The sequence below is a fragment of the Ochotona princeps genome, chromosome 10, assembly GCF_030435755.1.
Source record: "Ochotona princeps isolate mOchPri1 chromosome 10, mOchPri1.hap1, whole genome shotgun sequence".
In the NCBI taxonomy this organism is placed as follows: domain Eukaryota; kingdom Metazoa; phylum Chordata; class Mammalia; order Lagomorpha; family Ochotonidae; genus Ochotona; species Ochotona princeps.
The window spans coordinates 10,993,191-11,012,409 of NC_080841.1; the positions used below are offsets into that span (position 1 = coordinate 10,993,191).

The 19,219-nt window shown below is 38.2% G+C and overlaps 1 protein-coding gene across 1 annotated transcript in view; it reads left to right on the plus strand.

Annotated features, from left to right (window-relative positions):
- PTPRC (protein tyrosine phosphatase receptor type C) overlaps positions 1-19,219 on the plus strand; it is a 100,508-nt gene that overhangs the window by 53,077 nt on the left and 28,212 nt on the right. Inside the window, exons 6-17 of the mRNA XM_058669689.1 lie at positions 613-774; positions 3,245-3,385; positions 5,738-5,881; positions 6,881-6,955; positions 7,978-8,004; positions 9,509-9,721; positions 11,311-11,500; positions 11,798-11,859; positions 12,133-12,315; positions 15,462-15,575; positions 17,411-17,572; positions 18,558-18,769. Of these exons, the coding sequence (XP_058525672.1) occupies positions 613-774; positions 3,245-3,385; positions 5,738-5,881; positions 6,881-6,955; positions 7,978-8,004; positions 9,509-9,721; positions 11,311-11,500; positions 11,798-11,859; positions 12,133-12,315; positions 15,462-15,575; positions 17,411-17,572; positions 18,558-18,769 (1,685 nt within the window). The remainder of the gene's footprint in view (positions 1-612; positions 775-3,244; positions 3,386-5,737; positions 5,882-6,880; positions 6,956-7,977; positions 8,005-9,508; positions 9,722-11,310; positions 11,501-11,797; positions 11,860-12,132; positions 12,316-15,461; positions 15,576-17,410; positions 17,573-18,557; positions 18,770-19,219) is intronic.

The following is a 19,219-nucleotide window of genomic DNA, read 5'->3' on the forward strand; positions in this document are numbered from 1 at the left end:
TGGTGATGGCGATGAAGACAGTGTGTGAGTGTGGGTTATTTGTATTCCTGTTTGTTAACTGTGCTTTTCAGGACTTTACCCACATTTCTCTTACTGTAATTGAAATCATTCACAACAACAACAAAAAGTCAGTACCTAGAACTGTTGTTTCTTTTTTCCTTAGAACTATATCTCCTCTAATTTACCCTCTGAATTTACCTTTATTTTTCCAATTATGTTTATATTTTCTTTGTAAATGTTTTACGTTTTCTTTAATCATCTACATGTACTATGGGCCATCCTTCTGTGCCCAGTTGACTTTGTGTTGAGATGCAGCAGTTAAACGACAAGAAGATACTAGTGTTGAAGTCCACTTTCTCATCTTTATTTTAGCCAACTATGTATCTATGTGTATATATTTATGTATGACCATGTGCATTAGAATTTTTACATATGTATTCACACATCTGTGTATCCATTTACAAATCCATAAGTACACTATACTTCTGCAAATACATGCCTTTTGTCGTGTATATGTGGAATGCATGTGTGTGTGTGACTCTGTGGTATATTTATTTATTAGTAAACTCAGATGAGCATACATTTCAGGATGTAATTGATACATTTCTTGTCTTCTTCCATCTCCCGTTAACCTGACAGGACTGCCCTTAACAGAGACACCCAGTGCTCTGGCTTCAATTCTCCCCTCACCTGCTCGCACCACTGCATTCCCACTCACCAGCATCTCTGAAAGAGACAATGGCTCCTCAGAGGCCCCGACTCCGCTTAGTGCAGGTAAATCTTCAAGCCAGTCCTCCCTCCTGGACTGTGGACCACACTGGTGCTCTGGAGGAGACAGGACAACTCAGCATGGAAAGGTGGTCCATTCAAGCGGTTTCAGGGTACACTTGTCATTTGCAAAAAGAAAATAAAGTGATCAGAAAGTTTCCCTTTAACTCAGTTGTATGTGCAGTTTCTAAGGATGTTATTTTCTTCAGGTGCATAAAATGTACAACATATTAGGTGTCCCATAAAGTAGTAGCTGAGTGAAGTAATGCAGGCCTGTTGCCAGGGGACAAGAAGGTGGAGGAGGAAGGATACCCAGTCAGTTCAGGCAGTCAGGGTTTCTCCAGCTCCCTCTGACTCCTGTATCCTACCCATTCGCCCGGGGACTATGCACACAGATCTCTGGCAGGCCCACACTGCTCTCAAACAGACTGGGAATCCTACTGAGAGGCTCTGTGAAGCTCCTCTCCCTGGTAGGTCTCCTAAGTGGAGTCCTCCCATTTCTTTCTTCTGGCCCGGAAACTCATTATCAGAAAACTATTAAAGATAGAAAACTTAATTTTAAAAATTCACTCTGAGGATGAGCATTGTCATTTAAAATGACGGTACCTTTGATCTGGATTGCTCCAAGAATATTTGCTGCTTGAATTGCTTCCTCAGAATGTTGACGCTGATCATTGTTCATTTTCGGTTTAGTGGTAGGTTTGTCTGTCTGTTCAGGACTGAAATCTGTAGTTGTGGTTGCCCATGCTTTTACAAAATATATGCTAAAATGTCACCTTGCTGTGAACAGGTTTGTAGACAAATCCTGATAAAACAGAGAGGAATTTGAACAATGTAGCAATGCCAGTTCTCTTAGTTTTTCAAACAGTCACATATAACATCACAACAGAAATTGTATTTAGACTGCATGACAGTTCTTTAGGCACACACTCTGGAAGACAGTTGATGTAGTACGCAGTTCAGTGTCCTTCTTACATTGATTACATCATGTGCCCAGACACCATAGCAGGAGAGTGGTTGCTATCTGTGTAAACACAAACATTTCAGTCACTTGCTGAAGTGTATCCAAAAGGAATATAAGCAGGAAAGAAGATGCAGTAGAACCTTTTTTTTGTCGTTTTGTTTCGTTTTGTTTTGTTTTTGATTGGGGCAACTGAGTTCTTTATTTTAATAGTTCTACATTTCCTGATTCATACACAAACATTTTCATACACAGTTCCCTTTAATTTCTACATGTTAAAACTAATAGCAACAAACTCATAAGTTTTCAGATAAAGTTGGAAACTATAATTCAAGTAGAACAGGCTATACATCAGGATGCACAATAATAAAATGCTGAATTTAGAAATGTTTGTATACCTTCAAACCCAAGAGTCTATTTTATATTTTATGTTCCAGAACATGATTCTGTTATCAAGTGTTATTACTAGGATAGAACCTGTGTTTATTATTTTCTTAAAGGGGAAATAATTTAACTCACTTGTCTAATAACACACATCAAAGTAGTTTCTCTTAAAAAATTACAGTCAGCCCTCACGAACATAACATGAAACTTACATACGCAACATTTTTCCAAAAATACTTTCTGTATGTTGTGAAACATTACTAGTGAGAAAGTATTTTTGGCATGTATTCATGAAGAGTGTACACACACAAACTTCAACCTTTACACACACTTCACATGTACAATGGAAATGCCAACCTATCAATTCCTGTTTCTCAAAAGTAACCCGTTGTCTTACTGTACATCCTCCAGGCACTGGGCAGGACTCTGTGTGAACTTTGTGTGGGCTGATGTGTGTACGCACACCTATGTGTGACTGTTTCCACATCTCTTTCATCACTTGGTATTACTAAGCTTTTAAAATTCCAACAGGAAAATAGCAGATTCATGTTCTTCCTAATGACAACCTCCTTTGCCACATTACCTCTTGGCCATTGTATGTAGTAAATACATAATTTGTTGGATTAAAAATATATTTTTGTGATTTGTGAGAGACACTTGCATGTTGGAGAATTTCTCTTGTTCTGCCTTCAGAGAAATGTCCTTTTAGTTGTCAGGGTGGAGAAAGAATGACAAAAGCTTGTAGAGCGCTGGAGAAAGGCGGCCTCTGACTGTAAGACCCGACCTGTAGCTCCCTCTGGATGGGGAACGGAACTCCTAAAATGGCGGTGATGCTAGAGTTGGGTGGAGGTGGTAGCTGAGAGCTGTGAAGTCAACCCACGTGTCCCAAATGGGTGACAAAAATACAGCCCCTCTTGAGATGTCACCGCCACTCCCGGGATCTGTGAGAGTAGGAGGCTAGGATCCGAAGCGGAGGCAAGTGTCTTAACTCCTTCTGATATGGGACGATTGGGTCTTTTTATGGTTGGGTAAACTCCAGTAGCCGTTTCCTTCTAATAACCTCGCAGTGCTTGCATTTTTCATCTGTGGTGGGACAGAGACTAACAAAACCATCTCGCTCTCTCGCCGTAGGTGTTACACCAGCATCGGTGCCCCAGCTTCCCACGCACTCTGACTTGCAGACGACTCCTCCCGGAGCTAACACTCAGACACTCAGCACAAAAGCTGAGCTCACCACACTCACGCCGGTTGCAGACAGCAATGACACATCAGGTTGGCCGGCCCTTTAGAAAACCGTGCAAATACCAAGAGTTTTACAGCTGCCTGAATTTAAAAGACAGGAAGCCACTCAATCTGCTAGCACTCGCTAGTTTGGGATTTTGTAGCTACTGTTAGGATGTTAAACCAGACAGCAAGTGATGTTCTATTGTACACAAACTTTTAAAACACTGTGAGGTTAAAGCAAGAGCCCTCTTGATGCGAGGATATTTATACATTTCTTTATATTTGGGGTAGTTACTATGCAGTGAGAACTTCTTTTTGCTTGTAATATAAATAATGTATGACAACATGAATCTTAATATTTTAGTCCTGTCCTTGTATCAGCTAACAAAAGAGCTGAGTGACTAATATCAAAGAATATTAGGAAATGATTGTAGCAATGAAATTATTCTTTAAAGAATGAAAAAAAAGATGCTCATACTCCTTTGGTATCTGTGTAACATAACAATGCAAAAATATTTCTTTCCTGTCTTTGCAAAGTCAGTGACCAATTGACTTCATTTTGCCATTTTCATACCAAAACAATGTGTTCTACTACAGGTCAAGAGTCCACACAGTCACATAAATGAGTATAAATGTAGTTAAAGACATAAATGAAGATAATAAATGTATGAATTACTGGAACCTATTGGTCATGTTGAGCTATGAATCAAATGTGGAAGTCAAACCAACTAATTAGGATAAATATTATTTTGGTGGATGAATACTGTTCATTTGGCATAAAAACGTTTCAGGCAATCCACACGTTTTCTGTAACTAGCCTCCCCTCCTGTGTTCATGCCACGTACTCTAACTATGAATGGGAACCGCAGTCAAAAGACTTGGAGCCGAGAGTTCAGAAGCTGTGAATGGAAAAAAACTCAAACAATGAAAGATGACTGACCTCCACAGCTGGTGATCATAGAAACGACTTTGATTTTCCCTGATGAAGGAATTCCTCTTATAATGACTAATTTCATTAATTGCAAAGCTTTAGAATTGATTCTCCTAATTCCAAGTGTAAATCCCATTTCTAAATAATCACTGAGGTTACCTATGTAGCTAAAAATAATTTTGGAAAACATGGGAATGCATGCCAGGGGCTGCATGGGCAGGGAGAGTGGAGCAAGCTGGTGAGAGAAGAAGGGAGACGCAGGTTGAAGGGCAGTCAAGCAGATCTTCCTTAACTTCTGTGTGTTCTCCTGCATCTGGGGATCCGAGGTCTATGTCATTCATTCTGTACCATGGTTGACTTCAACCTGAGAGTGGAATGTTTTTTGAAAACTGAGCAGAGAATTCTAACTCAATTTTGGTGGGAAGTGCAGTTCCAATTCTAATGGAAAATGTCTATGAAAACTTAGGGACTGCTCTCTGTCCCTGGAAGATGCCTGCCTGCTCCCCTCAAAGCCCTCTTCATCATGCCTCTGCTGCCCGGGAACGTGGCTTCAAATACAAGGCTGATTTCAAATCATTGTACTTATAAACCCAGGGATATTCACAGTAAAATAGCCATGCTTCTCTTGAGTAGGGCCTTTTCCATGGCCACAAGCCAAGTCCCAGTAACGGAGTAGGCACCCTACGATTGCCCATCCACTGCCTGTCTAATTCTGGAAGGAGGAGGTGGACTGTGGATGACGTACCATGCAGCGGGTGCCCTAACTAAGTACCATGTCCTTTTCATCAATGATGACACCAGATTCTTTATCAGTTTGTAGGTGATTGGATAATAGAGAGATTATGACAGTGAAATGTGCTTTGTTGACAATTTTTTTTCCTAGCCAGGAGAGTGTGCACAGTGAATGTAGAATTGTCACTTCAACTGAGAAGGAACCAAGTATTCTGAACTCAGCTGCTGCACAGGCAGGGGCCTGATCAGTTTTATTTTAAGAAAGTGACCATTGAGCCTCTGTCCTATAGTTTTATCCTCCATGGAGTTGCATCATAGGAGGCTGTCAGCAGGTGCCAGGTTGCTCTTAGTGCTCTGCTTTCAGCTGCATGCGCTCAGCATCACGGAGGCAGCTCGCATGCTCATGCTCTGTTCCTTTAATATCACTGAAGGCATCCCTGAGCCAGGAGGCTGAGACCTCTGAACTGTGCAAGCCATTTTTAATATACCAACTTTTTTTTAATGTGTGTGCTTATTGTAATACAGCATAGGTCACCTGTTGTCTGCCTTTAAATTCACCTTCCACATAAGCGCTTCTGCTGGGAGTACAGTTTTGTGGGATGTATGTACTGTGATATAGAAATTCTTGGCTGGGTATCGTTCTGTCTCAACTGCAGTCATTATTTGTGTTGGCTGCCTGGCTGTTAACCTTGTGTGGCAGGAACCAGTGACAGTACTGATGGCCTTTCTGATTGCAGATGTCTCAACAGGGTGGACTATGCCCAGCACCTCTCCCACAGTCCCAAGTTTCACCTCCGTAGCCATCCTCAGCCCCACATACAACAGCTCTGCTGCCTTACCTGCACGCACCACGCACAACCTTTCCCAAGAGAACTCCTCAGGTTTGGTCACGATGCTCTGTATATTTTAGACTGTGGAAAATGAGATGGAAACTCAAAACTTCAATAGCTCCTATACTTCAAGCTTGATGTTATTCACAGGTTTTCTGAATTACAAACTTTCACACTGACATGGAATTAGGTGGAAGAAATGTGTCCCTAAGCTTTTTCTGTGTCATATGTTAAGAAATAAGGATATGAATATATTCTATTTTATTTTGACTTTTACAAATGTTTACAACACAGCTGAATAATCAGCAGACTTGGGGGTCAGATGGCCCTAGAATCAAATCCAGAGTCTTCAGATTTCTAACTGATTTTGGGTATTATTAATACTAGGGCACTTCACAAACTCTGTGGGAAAGAATAGATATAAAACTTAAGTTTATTTGAATGCTCTAAAAGTGTAAAGTCTATGGATAGCACAGCTTTTTCATAGCATGCGTTTCCATAGACTTTCTCAAGAGCATTTGCATACATGCAGTTAAAAAATTGAGAACAAAATAAAGCTACCTTTCATTCAGTTTCCGTGACCCTTTTAAATTATCCTGGTACATTCTGAGATTCAGTTTTCCCTTCTGTAAGCATGAGTATAAGGTGATTTGTTCTGTAAAGCTGAGAGGAGGACTGAATCTATGAAAACTCTGGTATGCAATTCATATTACAAAAGAGTCATTATTTAACATTCAAAAGAAATAGAGTGCTTAATAAGTGAGAACGAATAGTTTGAGGATGATTGCACATCAGGTAAGAAATGTATCAAAAAATGAATCATTCCCTCTAAACACAAAATATTTAGTTAAAATTAGGTGAGACTCTTAATCTGAAAAGGCTAGTTGTCGTTTTTGATTCACTTTATTTTTGAAAACAAGCAAATGTTGACTCAAGTGAGGACCCACAGAGCAAGGATTCCGTTAGGAAATCATCTTTGCTAACAAGTTTTCTCTGTTCTTCAGTATAACAAGGTCATTAACTTTTCCTCTTGTGTTCATTTCCTTGCAGATTCCAACTTTACATCCACTTCACCACCCACTCAGACCTCTGCAGCAAGCACTGTCACTCCAACTGCAACAATAGGTGACAACCTGACCCCCAGTCATGCAATCATACTACCACCATGCACCTGGGCTGGGCTTCCACAATGGGCTCCAGCCTGTTCTACCTGTGGCTGCTTGGAAAAAAATTCTAAAGCCGCGCGACAGCGGTAGCCATCTCGCCAAGTGGCAGTGCAGCTACTGTTGAGATCAGGATGTGATGTTGTAACAGCAGTAGCATCTTCCCAGACTGTGTCCTTTATGAAAATGCCCATGGGAAAGAACCAAATCCACTAGAACTCTCGTCTCTATGAGTGGGCTTAGGCTGGGGCATGGAAAGCGGGCTGCATATTCCAAGTGCGAGGGAGCAGGGCACTGATGGCTGAGCTCCATTTAGGTAGTTACAAGGCCTGGCAGTCAAGGAGATGGGCCACATGGGAGGGCCCCAATAATCAAAGTGTTGGTGGGCCAGCAAAGGCAGAGCCAGCCAGCTCACCAACTGAAGATGAGATTATTGGAGATAATAATCCACATTTGTATTTCTTGCCAATTCTTCAATTGAACACATCTGCTCATACAAGAATCTACTGAATGTGTTGAGACTACATTTATTACCCTGGATCTAATATATAAGTAACAAGCTTGCAAATGTTAGAAACTGAAGCAGTCCTTATCTATTGCCTGAATGTTTTTCACAACAAAAATATGAACTTTAGTTTTCAGGGACTGTAATCATAGGAATCTATTTTGAGACCAACCAAGGAAATTAGGATTTGATTGTATGTATTGTCATGACACAGTGAGGTATGCACCAAAGAGATCCACTATTGTTATGATCACAATTATATTTATTGTATAAAGTCATGAAAAAGTAGTATAAAACTTACTGGTTTATAATATTGGAAGCATTGAAGCCAAAGCATTGAACTAGGTATACTGTGCATTATTTATTAAACCTAGTAAAAATAATTACTGCAGTTGAAATATTGTAAAAAAAAATACCTTTAGCAGACATATTTTTAGATGACATTTTAATCATTTGTATTCTTTTTATCTCTATTACAGAACCTACTACACCTCTGCCAGAATGTGGTAAGTTTGCTTGGAAGACACATGCATCCCTCTGATTCCTCATTCCAAGCTTTCTAGATCCATTACCTATCTAAATGGTCAGCTCTTAGTTCTCACCAACAAATGACTGGCTCTACAATTTAATACAAAAGTTTTATGTATCTGTCTTATTTATTGGAAAGGTAGAGTTATAAAAAGAGGCAGAAGAAAAGGAAAGAGAGAGGAAGAGGGAGAGAGAGAGGTCTGCCACCTGCTGGTTTAGTCCCCAGTCACAACAGCCATGGCTAGGCCAGGTACAATCCAGGAGTCTGTAACTCTATCCAGATCTCTCATATGTGTGCAGGGACCCAAGTACTTGAGCCATCTTCCATTGCCCTCCTAGGCAGATTCGCAGGGAGGTAGATTGGAAATGGAGCAGTCAGAAATCCCATCAGTGCCCATAGCGTGATGATTACTTTTCATGGTGTTTAATACATATTGCTGCTTTCTGGCCAGTCTGCTCTCCAGGTTTCGTTTTGCGCCAGGCCTCCTGGCAGTCCTAACTCAAGTCTTCATGGATAATGGGCAGTGTTCCAAACGCATGCTGAGTTTTCCTGCTTCTGTGTTTACTCCTGCTTTTTTCTTTACATTGGGATTCTATACTACACTCATTCTTCAACCCTTGTTTTTTTTTTTTTTTTTTTTGGTATGTCATGCTTTATCTTTTAGACACAAACTTTGTCCAATTCTAAAAATGCTATCCAATTTGAATGAATCTCTATTTGTTTTTCGCATATTTTATATTGGGCATCTGCATTTGTTCTGCATTTCAGTCCATGTTTGTGTTCATGCTGAACTGTACTTTTCTAAAAGCTGATCTTATCTGACTTGTCCTTGTATGCCCCGTGTTTGGGACAGTCTAAAATATTACAAGGCTTTCGTCACTTCAGCTAAGCAAATTGAGTGGACAAATGAATTTTTAAACAAAACTATCTCTACCTGTCAGTTGAAATTGCTCAAAATAAAGAAAGGTAATTAGCAGCATTTGTTATCAACAAAAGTTTACATAACAAAAGCACTGAATGAGGACTTGTGGTCTCAGAGTAATTACTGTTCCATGTATTTGGAGCAACATTATTAGCTGCATTTTAGAAGACAAAGGAGATTATAAAGCATCAACCGCTAACATATCATATGAATAGAACCAAATTTACAGGCTCAGTGTAGCTTGGACTTCATTCTCATGGAATTTATAATGCATTTTGAAAGAAAGACATTGATGCAATAATCATCTTAATATGAGCTTACACGCTGGTATTTGATAGGTAAAGTAACGGTCATTATGAAAAAATGATAGGGAGATACAGGAAGTATTTCTTCTGTGTGTGTGTGTGTGTGTGTGTGTGTGTATTCCTGAGTACATTTTGCTAGTGACTGACTTTTGAAAATAAACATCAAGACTTTTGCATTTCATATAGTATGAAACTATATATAGTATGAAACACTTTGAAAAAAAAAGACAATCTTTTGTTTTGCTTTCTTTCAGTTGAAAAATATGCAAACATCTCTGTGAATTACAGCCAAGACCCAAACACCAAGTTATTCACAGCACACCTGAATGTTAAAGAGGAGGTGGAGTGCATACCTAATTGCACAAACAAATCAATACATGAACTGAAAGCATGTGACGATCGCACGGTTAGAATTTCTCACTTATGTACTGGACCACCCAGGGAGTTAGACTTGAATGTACCACCAGGTAAATATCAATTTATTCCTATTTGTGTATTTGCAAAAAGCAGGACAATTCCACGCGTGCATGTGGTAGTGGTCACAGGAACCAGTTTGATGGGAGACCTGAGCTGAGAAAAACAAAGCCAGCACTGAGTTCACTTCCTGCTCTCCAACTCTGGTAAACATCAGACAGTAACTAAGGTCTCATGGTCTTTAGACCTCTTTGCCTCTCACGCTGCCTTTACAGAAAACTTCAAGTAGATTAACTCTAACTTGCCCCAGTGGAGATTGTTCATGATCTCTCAGACAAATATGTACACGTTTATCCTGTTAGATAGGATAGCTGCTCTCGGCTACATTTAGGAAAAAAATACAAATTTAAGGATTTGATGTTTATGGTTAAAAATCATTTACTTTCAAAAGAAAGCAGTGTTAAAATTAACTGAAGGTGAAGCTCTATCTGCTGGTTAAGCCATTGCCTGGCAGGAGAAGGGGTGTAAGGTCGTGAACAGACTCCTTCAAGGAACCTATGTTTAGAGAGAAGTGTTTTTTTTTTTTTTTTTTTACTTCATTAATTACATTGTATTATGTAACACAGTTTCATAGGTACTTGGATTCTCCCCACCCCTCCCCAAACCCTCCCACCATGGTGGATTCCTCCACCTTATTGCATAACCACAGTTCAAGTTCAGTTGAGATTCCCCCATTGCAAGCGTATACCAAACATAGAGTCCAGCATCTTATTGTCCAGTCAAGTTCAACGGCTTCTTAGGTATAGAAGTGTTTTTAAACAGGTGTCAGGTTGCTGTGCAATTGAAAAGTATTTTGCAATCCCCAACTCCGGAGGGATGGTAGGGAGGAGAATCCCAGATTCTGTGTAATTACAACACAATGTAATTAATGAATAAATTTAATAATAAAAAAAGAAAAGTATTTTGCATCCTTTGTCAGTTTAACATCACTGAATAACATTTATGCTAAGATACATCTTAGAACTACGCATTTGATTTACTCATTTCTCCCTTAAGTAGTACTGAAATAAGTCATCTGTTGAAAATAGAAAATGACAATACTTAAAAATTCATTCCCCAGAAAGAAATCTCTAATGTTCTGAGCAAATAGCCATTACAGTAAAACCTAAAGGGTAAATAAAAATTGAAGCATAAACACATAAAATTAAATGATTGTTTTAAAACGTGCCAAAGCTACAATTTTCTAGATATTTGCTTGAGTTTCATTTTAAATATGACATAAATTTTAAATACTGTCAAAATAGATGGTATGAGAAAATTAAAATATTTTAAAGAACCTATGAAACATTTCCATAGCAATGAATAAATATCTGAAGTCATAGATCTGGTAATTATCCTTATTTGATCATTACACAAGGCATGTAAGTATCCAAACATTACATTATTTTCATAGACTTGTACAATCATTATGTGTAAGCAGACTAAAAGTAATAATAGTAATAAATTGAATAATAAAGGAATACCAAACCATGAGTGCCACCATATTAAAGAAAATCACAATGCTTGCCAAATTTTATGTGGTGGGTATAATGTTAGTGACTTTTAATTGAGAAGATGAACAAGTTGTGAAATATTAATCAAGTCTATTTCTGTGTCTCCTTCACAGAGCGTGAAATGTTTCAGTTACATAACTGCACCGCAGCTGAAAAAGCCAATACAACTATTTGTTTACAGTGGAACATAACCAACAACTTTCGGTGTTACACAAATAAAATTAAGTACAGCTTTAAATGTGGTAAGAACATTACACTGATCAGATCATTTCATGTGTGGTAGGTGGCTGTTTCTCTCTCTCTGCCTCCTGTTTTACTCCCTCTCACTGATGCAAAGGAAGACCTGAGAATATTTACAGTTAAGTAATTTTATTATCTATACCACTCAACCAAATTCACAAACTAGATAAATATTCATCTTGACTTGTGGATCTTTAAGTTCGTTTTTCAACATTTTCTTGGTACTTGCCTTATGCAAGCACTGTTGAAAAATGATTAAAACTGTTGTGTGAGAGGGATGTGGCACGCATTCTGTGTTAGAAAAACAGTGTACTTCATCAATCCGCCATCAACAAGCCACACTCAAGCTCAAGAAATCTGGCGCCAAAAAAATAGGAAAAGAATCCCAAGTGCTTCTGGTAATGAATTTGGTTTTATGAATTTTCATTGAATGAGATGAAGTCTCCTTTTGCATGGCAGCAAACTGCCTGCCGGGTTATATTTGGCAATGTATACAGATGTGATAATAATAGTAATGATAATAATAATGATTTTCACTATTTTGATTTATTATTTGGACAATTTTTATAGGTTTTCTTCCTGAGAGATATTAGAATCCTATAGATATGAATTAAAAATTAAGTTGTATGAGATATTATACTAATATTCTAATATGGCATAATTAATTTCAGATAATATTGGTTCATCTGACAAGAATAAAATTGAGTTAACAGCCCTTCAGCCCAACAACAACTATACCTGTGACTTACAAGTATCTTATGATAACTACCAGCTTATTCATGAACAAACAGTGATTAAAACAGATTTTGGAAGTAAGTATCTACTTTCATTGTATATAAAACTGCTTTCTGCTTTATCACCATAATTATTTTGAAATCACGGAAAATGAAGATACAGAATGGGAAAACAGATTTCAGAAATCAAAATTCTAACAGCTGAATTTCAGAACTAATTGCGCAACTCCCAAGCAGTTTTTCTTTTTTGCAAATTGTAGGCTGTTCAGAAATTGTGTTGGAAGCAAAATTTTGAGAAAAGTAAAATGCTTTGTTGTCTGCCTTTGTTCACCTCCCTGGTCTTGCGGTGGCTTTGTTGACTTACGTACACTTGCCACCATGTACTCGCCAGCATGTCCGATCCCGCCGGTCTCAGAGTGAGCGAAGAAACTAACCAAATACAATCATAAATACAAGCATTGAAGGGACAAAAATCACTACCAAACATTCCAGGAGCACAAATGAGAGTATATTGCTTACAAAATACAGTATCTCAACATTGAAATGTTTAATGACAGCAGAAAAATAACAGACTCTTGGAAGATCGAATAGGGAAAAAGCGAAAGGCTCTAACATTCTAGTTTCCATTATAAATATAGAGATTACAATTAAATGAGTATTTTGATGGAAAAATTCTGTTGTTAATGTGATGACTTGTGAATAGCAACTGTCCAAGTAGAAGTGGATGGTATTGCTGATAGGTAGGAGACTAAAGTCATGGAGTGAAAGTTTATCTGTACGTCAGGAGGAGCTGACACTGGAGGAAGGGCGGAGAACATAGACACGTGATGACAGCTGTATAGGCAGATAGACAAACGATAGGCAGAAAGAATACTACGCAAACAACAGTGGGTAAACGAACAGGAACATCACGGTATGCCAAACATCACAATGAGTGCGAATTACAAAGGTGCTTAGATTTGACTAAAATACAAACATATTCTTGCAAGCATCTGTAGCCTTAAGGAAGATAACATGATATTTTGGAAATTATCACTTTGCTACACAGTCATTGAAAATCACCAGAAAATACTTGTCTAACAAATGCAAAGATAACAAAAGGGAGGAAAAAAAAATTGGAGCACAGCTTACCGAATGAGGAAAACACTAAAGTAATAAAATTTCATTAAAAAATCCAAACCAAATTCAAATACCATAATAAAGTAGCCAGATATTTGGTAAAACAGCCTTTCCCTCCATCCACCTATTTCCTAGGATCAAATACCCTTTAAAACAATCAAGAAAAGGCAGCTTTACAGAGAGTGGAGCCAACTGCTCAAGAACAGATCATTTTTATCTTATCCAAATGTTTCCACATTATAGAAGATAGATGATAGATAGATAGATAGATAGATAGATAGATAGATAGATAGATAGATAGATACTTTTAGTTTTGGGATGAAACATGTGAGTCCTTCACTTTTGCTTTTCTATAAGTTCATTTTAAATATTCAGAGACCCATGATTTCATAGACACTTTGGCATCAACGTATCAGTTTCCACAGAGGTAAGCTGGCATTCAGAGACAGTGTTGAGGGTCTGCACCGAGTTGGAGAGTATTTACACTTAATGGTGATAGTCTTCCACTTTATAAACATGGAATGTGTTTTCATTAGTTTAAGTTTTCCTTAGTTTATATAATTATTTTCCATGTTTTTGCATTTCTTTCAATAAAATTATTTCTACATTCATTTCATTGTCATATTTTTCATTAATAGAGTATAGAAATAATATTGATTTCTTTGAATCTGTAAATGTACTTTATTACTTCACTTATTCATTATATTTTGTAAGATTATGATACATCATATAAAAGTGATTTTACATTTAATTTGTATGGGACACTTGAAGACTAAAGAAAATTGTTAAATTTATGTCTCCCCGTACTCTTCCGAAATAATTCAAACTCATAAGGGGAGTAATGTTAGACAGATAGAACTTTGTGTTAAGAAATAAAAGTATTATGGTCTTTATAAATCAATGTAAAACATTAGAAATCCCAGAAAACTTCAATATATTTGATAAAAATATGAAGATATTTCAGTGGGGGCAGGACAGCCTTTCCAACAAATGTCCATGGTATCCCCAGATGGCAAGAGAGTCAACCTTTACCTTTCAATTAGCAAAAAATTAAATAGAAACTGGCCTAGAAGTTGAAATTATAAAATGTCTCATCAAATACATTGGAGAGTAGTTTGCTGTCATTCTCACGGGCAAACGCTATAGGATACACAAAACAAGAACATCAGTAGAAAAACCTGACAAATTGAACTTCAACAAAACTCAAATTCTTGCTGTTTGAAAGCAGCCACTAAAGGAATAAAAAAGCAAGCCTGTAGATTACAAAAAAACAAACAAAACAAAGTGAAAAACTATCTACACTTAATGTTTTCAACAAGATATCTTTTTTTTTTGAAAATATATTCAGAGCTGTTTCAGGTCTGAAATAATTTATCAAATTAGCCATTAACAAACAATACAAATACTTTACATTTATACCTCACAGAAGAAGATACACATCTGCCTAGAACACATCTAAAATGAAGTGAAGTGTCGTTGTGCATTTTGGAAAGGTAGATTAAAATGAGCTGATAACATTCCACATCCACTCAATTATTAAAATTACAAAAGTGAGAACTAATGAACCAGAAATTAAACTACAATCACAAAGGACAAGCAGATTAACCTATCAAATATTGGCACCGACCCAAATGTCCATTTATAGTTGAATCATAGATAAAGCAGGTATAGCTTCACAATGGACTGCTACTACCCAGTGCAGAAGTGATTCTTGAAACACACAACGAAATAAATCCAGGACATTATGTGAAGTGCTAGATATCTACAAGTGTTGACTGTTGGTTTCATTAATCTAAAATGTAGGAAAGACACATGGATGTAACACAGTGGGATGCAGGTTAGCTGGGAAGGGGTTGCAGACGTTTTCAGGGATGACAAATGTTCTCCACTGTGGTGGTGGAAACCCCACGTTGCAGGAGCAAACAGAAGCGACCAGCAAATCAGTGGAATTAGATTCCAAAAGGCTGCCACACTGGAATGACATTTACTCTGCTAAAGTAATCTACCCTAAAGCAAAGCTAATGAGAATGGTACTTTTTATTTACATTTCATTATTAATCAAAATCTGGTTACTAATTATGAATGCCATTAATAATATTTGCTCCTTGTCTCACTTTTCATATTCTATATTCTTACACTCTTTACAGTTCCAGGTCAGCCTACAATTCAAACTTGTGAGGAGAAAGGTGCGCATGAAGGGATGATGACCTGGACTGCTCCTCAAAATGTATTCCATGGATACAAGCTTTGTAACGCAACAGGTAAATGTGTCAAGTTTAATTGATGGAGAAATGAAGAATTACTAGAAATGAGCATTTAGCCACAGAGCCGGGGAGCTCTGGGCATGGACTGTGGTGGGCACCCTAATACCTTTGGTTTTACAACCACTTCCATGTACTAAGGGTTTTCACTCCCATAAAAGGCTGCGACTCAGGTCTCTCATGCTTACGTGCCTTTCTTAAGATGCTCTGAAAGATGGTGCTCGTTTCTGGCTGGTAGACATTCATCTATCAAATCAGAAAACGCCTTCCAAATCTTCAACTATGACACATGTGGGTATGTGTCCAGTGTCACAGAATCTTGGAACATAGTTTATAGTGAGACTCCTGCAAAAATAAAGAAAATAAAAAGTACAAGCTATATAAACTATATGCATATACATCTATATCTATACAGTTTTATATACGTATAAACTAGTCTGATCGTGAAATCTCCTTGATGTATCAGCATAGACATCTGCTGGAAGAGAGACTCATCCACATCTTTCAGAAACAAGCTTGGGCCCAGCATGGTAGCCTAGCAACTGATAGTCCTCGTCTTGCATGCACCGGGATCCCGTATGGGTGCCGGTTCTAACCTTGGCAACCCCACTTCCCATCCAGCTCCCTGCATGTGGCCTGGGAAAGCAAACGAGGATAGCCTAAAGCCTTGGGACCCTGCACCCATGCAGGAGACCCCGAGGAGGCTCCTGGGGGGAGAAAGAAATCTTCGAAGGAGATAACTTAGGAGAACAAACTTAAATTGGTGGCTAACAGTGGGAGTGTCTGTGCACCCTCAAGGCACCCTCAGCTCCTTGGAGAGCCCCATCTTCACCTACACAGTGGGAGCAGGAGAGCGGCTCTTGGCACTGTATACTTGCACATGGTGGGAAGGAACCAGAGATTCAAAATATGAGAAGTTAAAATACTATTTCAGTGTGCTGTTTTATATGTTTTTAAGGATTTAGTCATTGTTAATTTTAAAAGCAGAGTGACGGGAAAGGAAGGAGAGTGGCGGCGGGGTAGCGAAAGCACAGCTCCTTCCGCCCTAGGTTTGATGATCAAACTTACAGCTTCCTACCTGCAACACTTGGAGGGGGCTTGGAAGGAGAGATGATGGAGTTATATCTCTTTTGCCTTTCAAGTAAAAAGAAAAAGATTTTCAAAAACTTAAGGGGCTACGCACCTTTAAATGGTTCCTACCAGTCTCATGCCTCCCAAGCCAACCAGCACCCATGTTTCTAAACTTCAAATCCTCTTTCGTTCATTTGCAAGAAACAAGAGCATTTCTCTCTCAACACCTAGTCAGTTTCACATGATTTTCAGCCAGCCTCTCAGATACCAGCGCCAGAGTGAAGGTTTGCCCCGTTCTCAGCACTGTAGTGATTAGGTGAATGTAAAGTAAGCTTAGTTGTTGATGAAAACAAGGATACTTCACCTGAGGCCCATGATGGTGACTCCTGCCAATGCTCAAAGTACAGAGTTTAAGTTACAGAAAAGTGTTCTAGAAAAAAACATCACGACACAAGACTACGTGGTATTCACGTGAGCTACGTTGTGTCAAAGAGTGAAGAGTTTGTCCTCTCAAAAGTGTCTGAACGTAGATTTTATGTACCAGACTGAAGATTTGAAATCACGATTTTTGAAACCGTGAGTTTATATAAATATTTCAATGGAGCTGCTTAATTAATAATGCGTGCTTTTTAAGTATCAAGGAAGAATGTATTTCTCAATTGCTAATTAATTCAGAATTTGTTTGAAATCGTATTGTATAGACACCAGACTGATTTTGTGGTGGTTCTAGCTTTTAATTGCTTGCTAACTCTTGATTCCCTTAGATCCTAACGACTGCATTGATCTGACTGATCGTGTGAGCCAATATCGTTGGCAAGGATTGAAACCTTTTACAAATTATTCTGTAACATTATATGCATATGTCCATGCAAAAGTGTTACGCAATGGGACTGCTATCAGTTGTAGTTTCAAAACCAGTGAAGCAGGTAAGCCACATATTGCAATATTCCTTCCTGTGAGGGTGGAGGAAAACAGAATCAACCTCCAGCCTACACACATCTCCCTTGGAGACACACGTGGGAAACATACTGACTTGGCATAGTGGCTGACAGCTAGGATTTGAATAATTCCAAATAAAACAATTCTAAACTGTTACCTGAAGGTCCTATTTTTTTGGTATAGAATTGCAAGAATGGAGCGCAGAAGCATATTCTACAATTTGTTAGCTTTCAGGCAATGGAGTATGTAGCCAGGTTAGAATTAATACACATATATTAAGATATATAGGTGTGTGATTGTCTATATATGTGTATCCATTGTCTTAATCATCCAGAAATAACGAAATACAATGAGATGCTTAACACTCTGCCACAAAACTGCTCTTCATTTGACAAAATACTTCATAAAATACAGTATTTTGTTAGCATTTTCTTCTGTTGATGACACTGATCTCCTCACTACTTTCTGTCACATTTTCTATTTGCGATTTCTTTTCAGTAGCATTTGGCTCTTGCCACCCTAGGATATCTCCATGGTGTCCGGGCCAAGGCTAGATCTGTGGTCAGAAGGATGTGAATGTTCACCAGGGATGGTGGGGGGCGGGGGAAGGCATGCCGTGAAGCACAGCGCATGTATGATTCCACAGAGCTGGGAAGAACGGCTGTACCATTCTTTGCTGAATGTCATGTAAATCCTGGCTTAGAGAGTCCAGGTCCTTGATGGAGCTCTACACTCTTGTTGCTTTTCCAAGTTTCAATGAAATTCCAGAAAACAGGAGTGTCATTGCTCCTCAAGAATCTAGCCAGGTGTTTAGATGTGTTATCATCACATCTTCATTGATGTTCTCTCATAACTTCTTTGTCCATAACCCCGGAATAAATACTTAAGCTCCCCCATGTAGTGCACATATCTGCAACGATGTAAGTATGCATTTACTGAATGATTAAGATACATTTTTCTTCATGTTGATAGCTCCAAGCGAGGTCCAGAATGTGTCCATCACCCAGAAGTCAGATAACAGTGTGCTTGTGAAATGCCAGAGGCCTAAAGAGATTAATGGCCTCAAAATAGAAAGATACTATTTGGAAGTCCTAATTGGAAACAGCCTAGTTAGACATAAGAATAATACCAACTGCATGTTCTTGGTAGAACATCTTCACTACTCAACAGACTACGACTTTAAGGTAAGGTCATGTTGTCTAGAGCGTTACACTACCTGTACACCACCTTGATTAGAACTTTGTGATTGAACTTAAAATAAGATCACTGCCTAGGAAGTTAAATGTGACCCAAAGCATTCCAGACTTAAGGAGTGCTGATGGAAATACTCAAATATTAGAAACAACATTTTAATGTCAAAATTTTTTGCTAGAATATCTAGAAAACCAAGATGGTTAAATTTGCCTACATTTTTGTTATTTTGCCAACAGGCAACATTTTATGCCCAATAGTTTAGTATTTTGTCTTTTTTATTAACCTTGATTTTTCATGTTGATTATTGTGAATTTTTGAATCGGAAGAATAGTACAAATATCACAGGAATATAAAATAATAGAAACAAATTATAGCATACCAGTGAACAGAGAGAATTAAAATTATGTATAGGGCCTGGCACAATAACGTAGTGGTTAAAG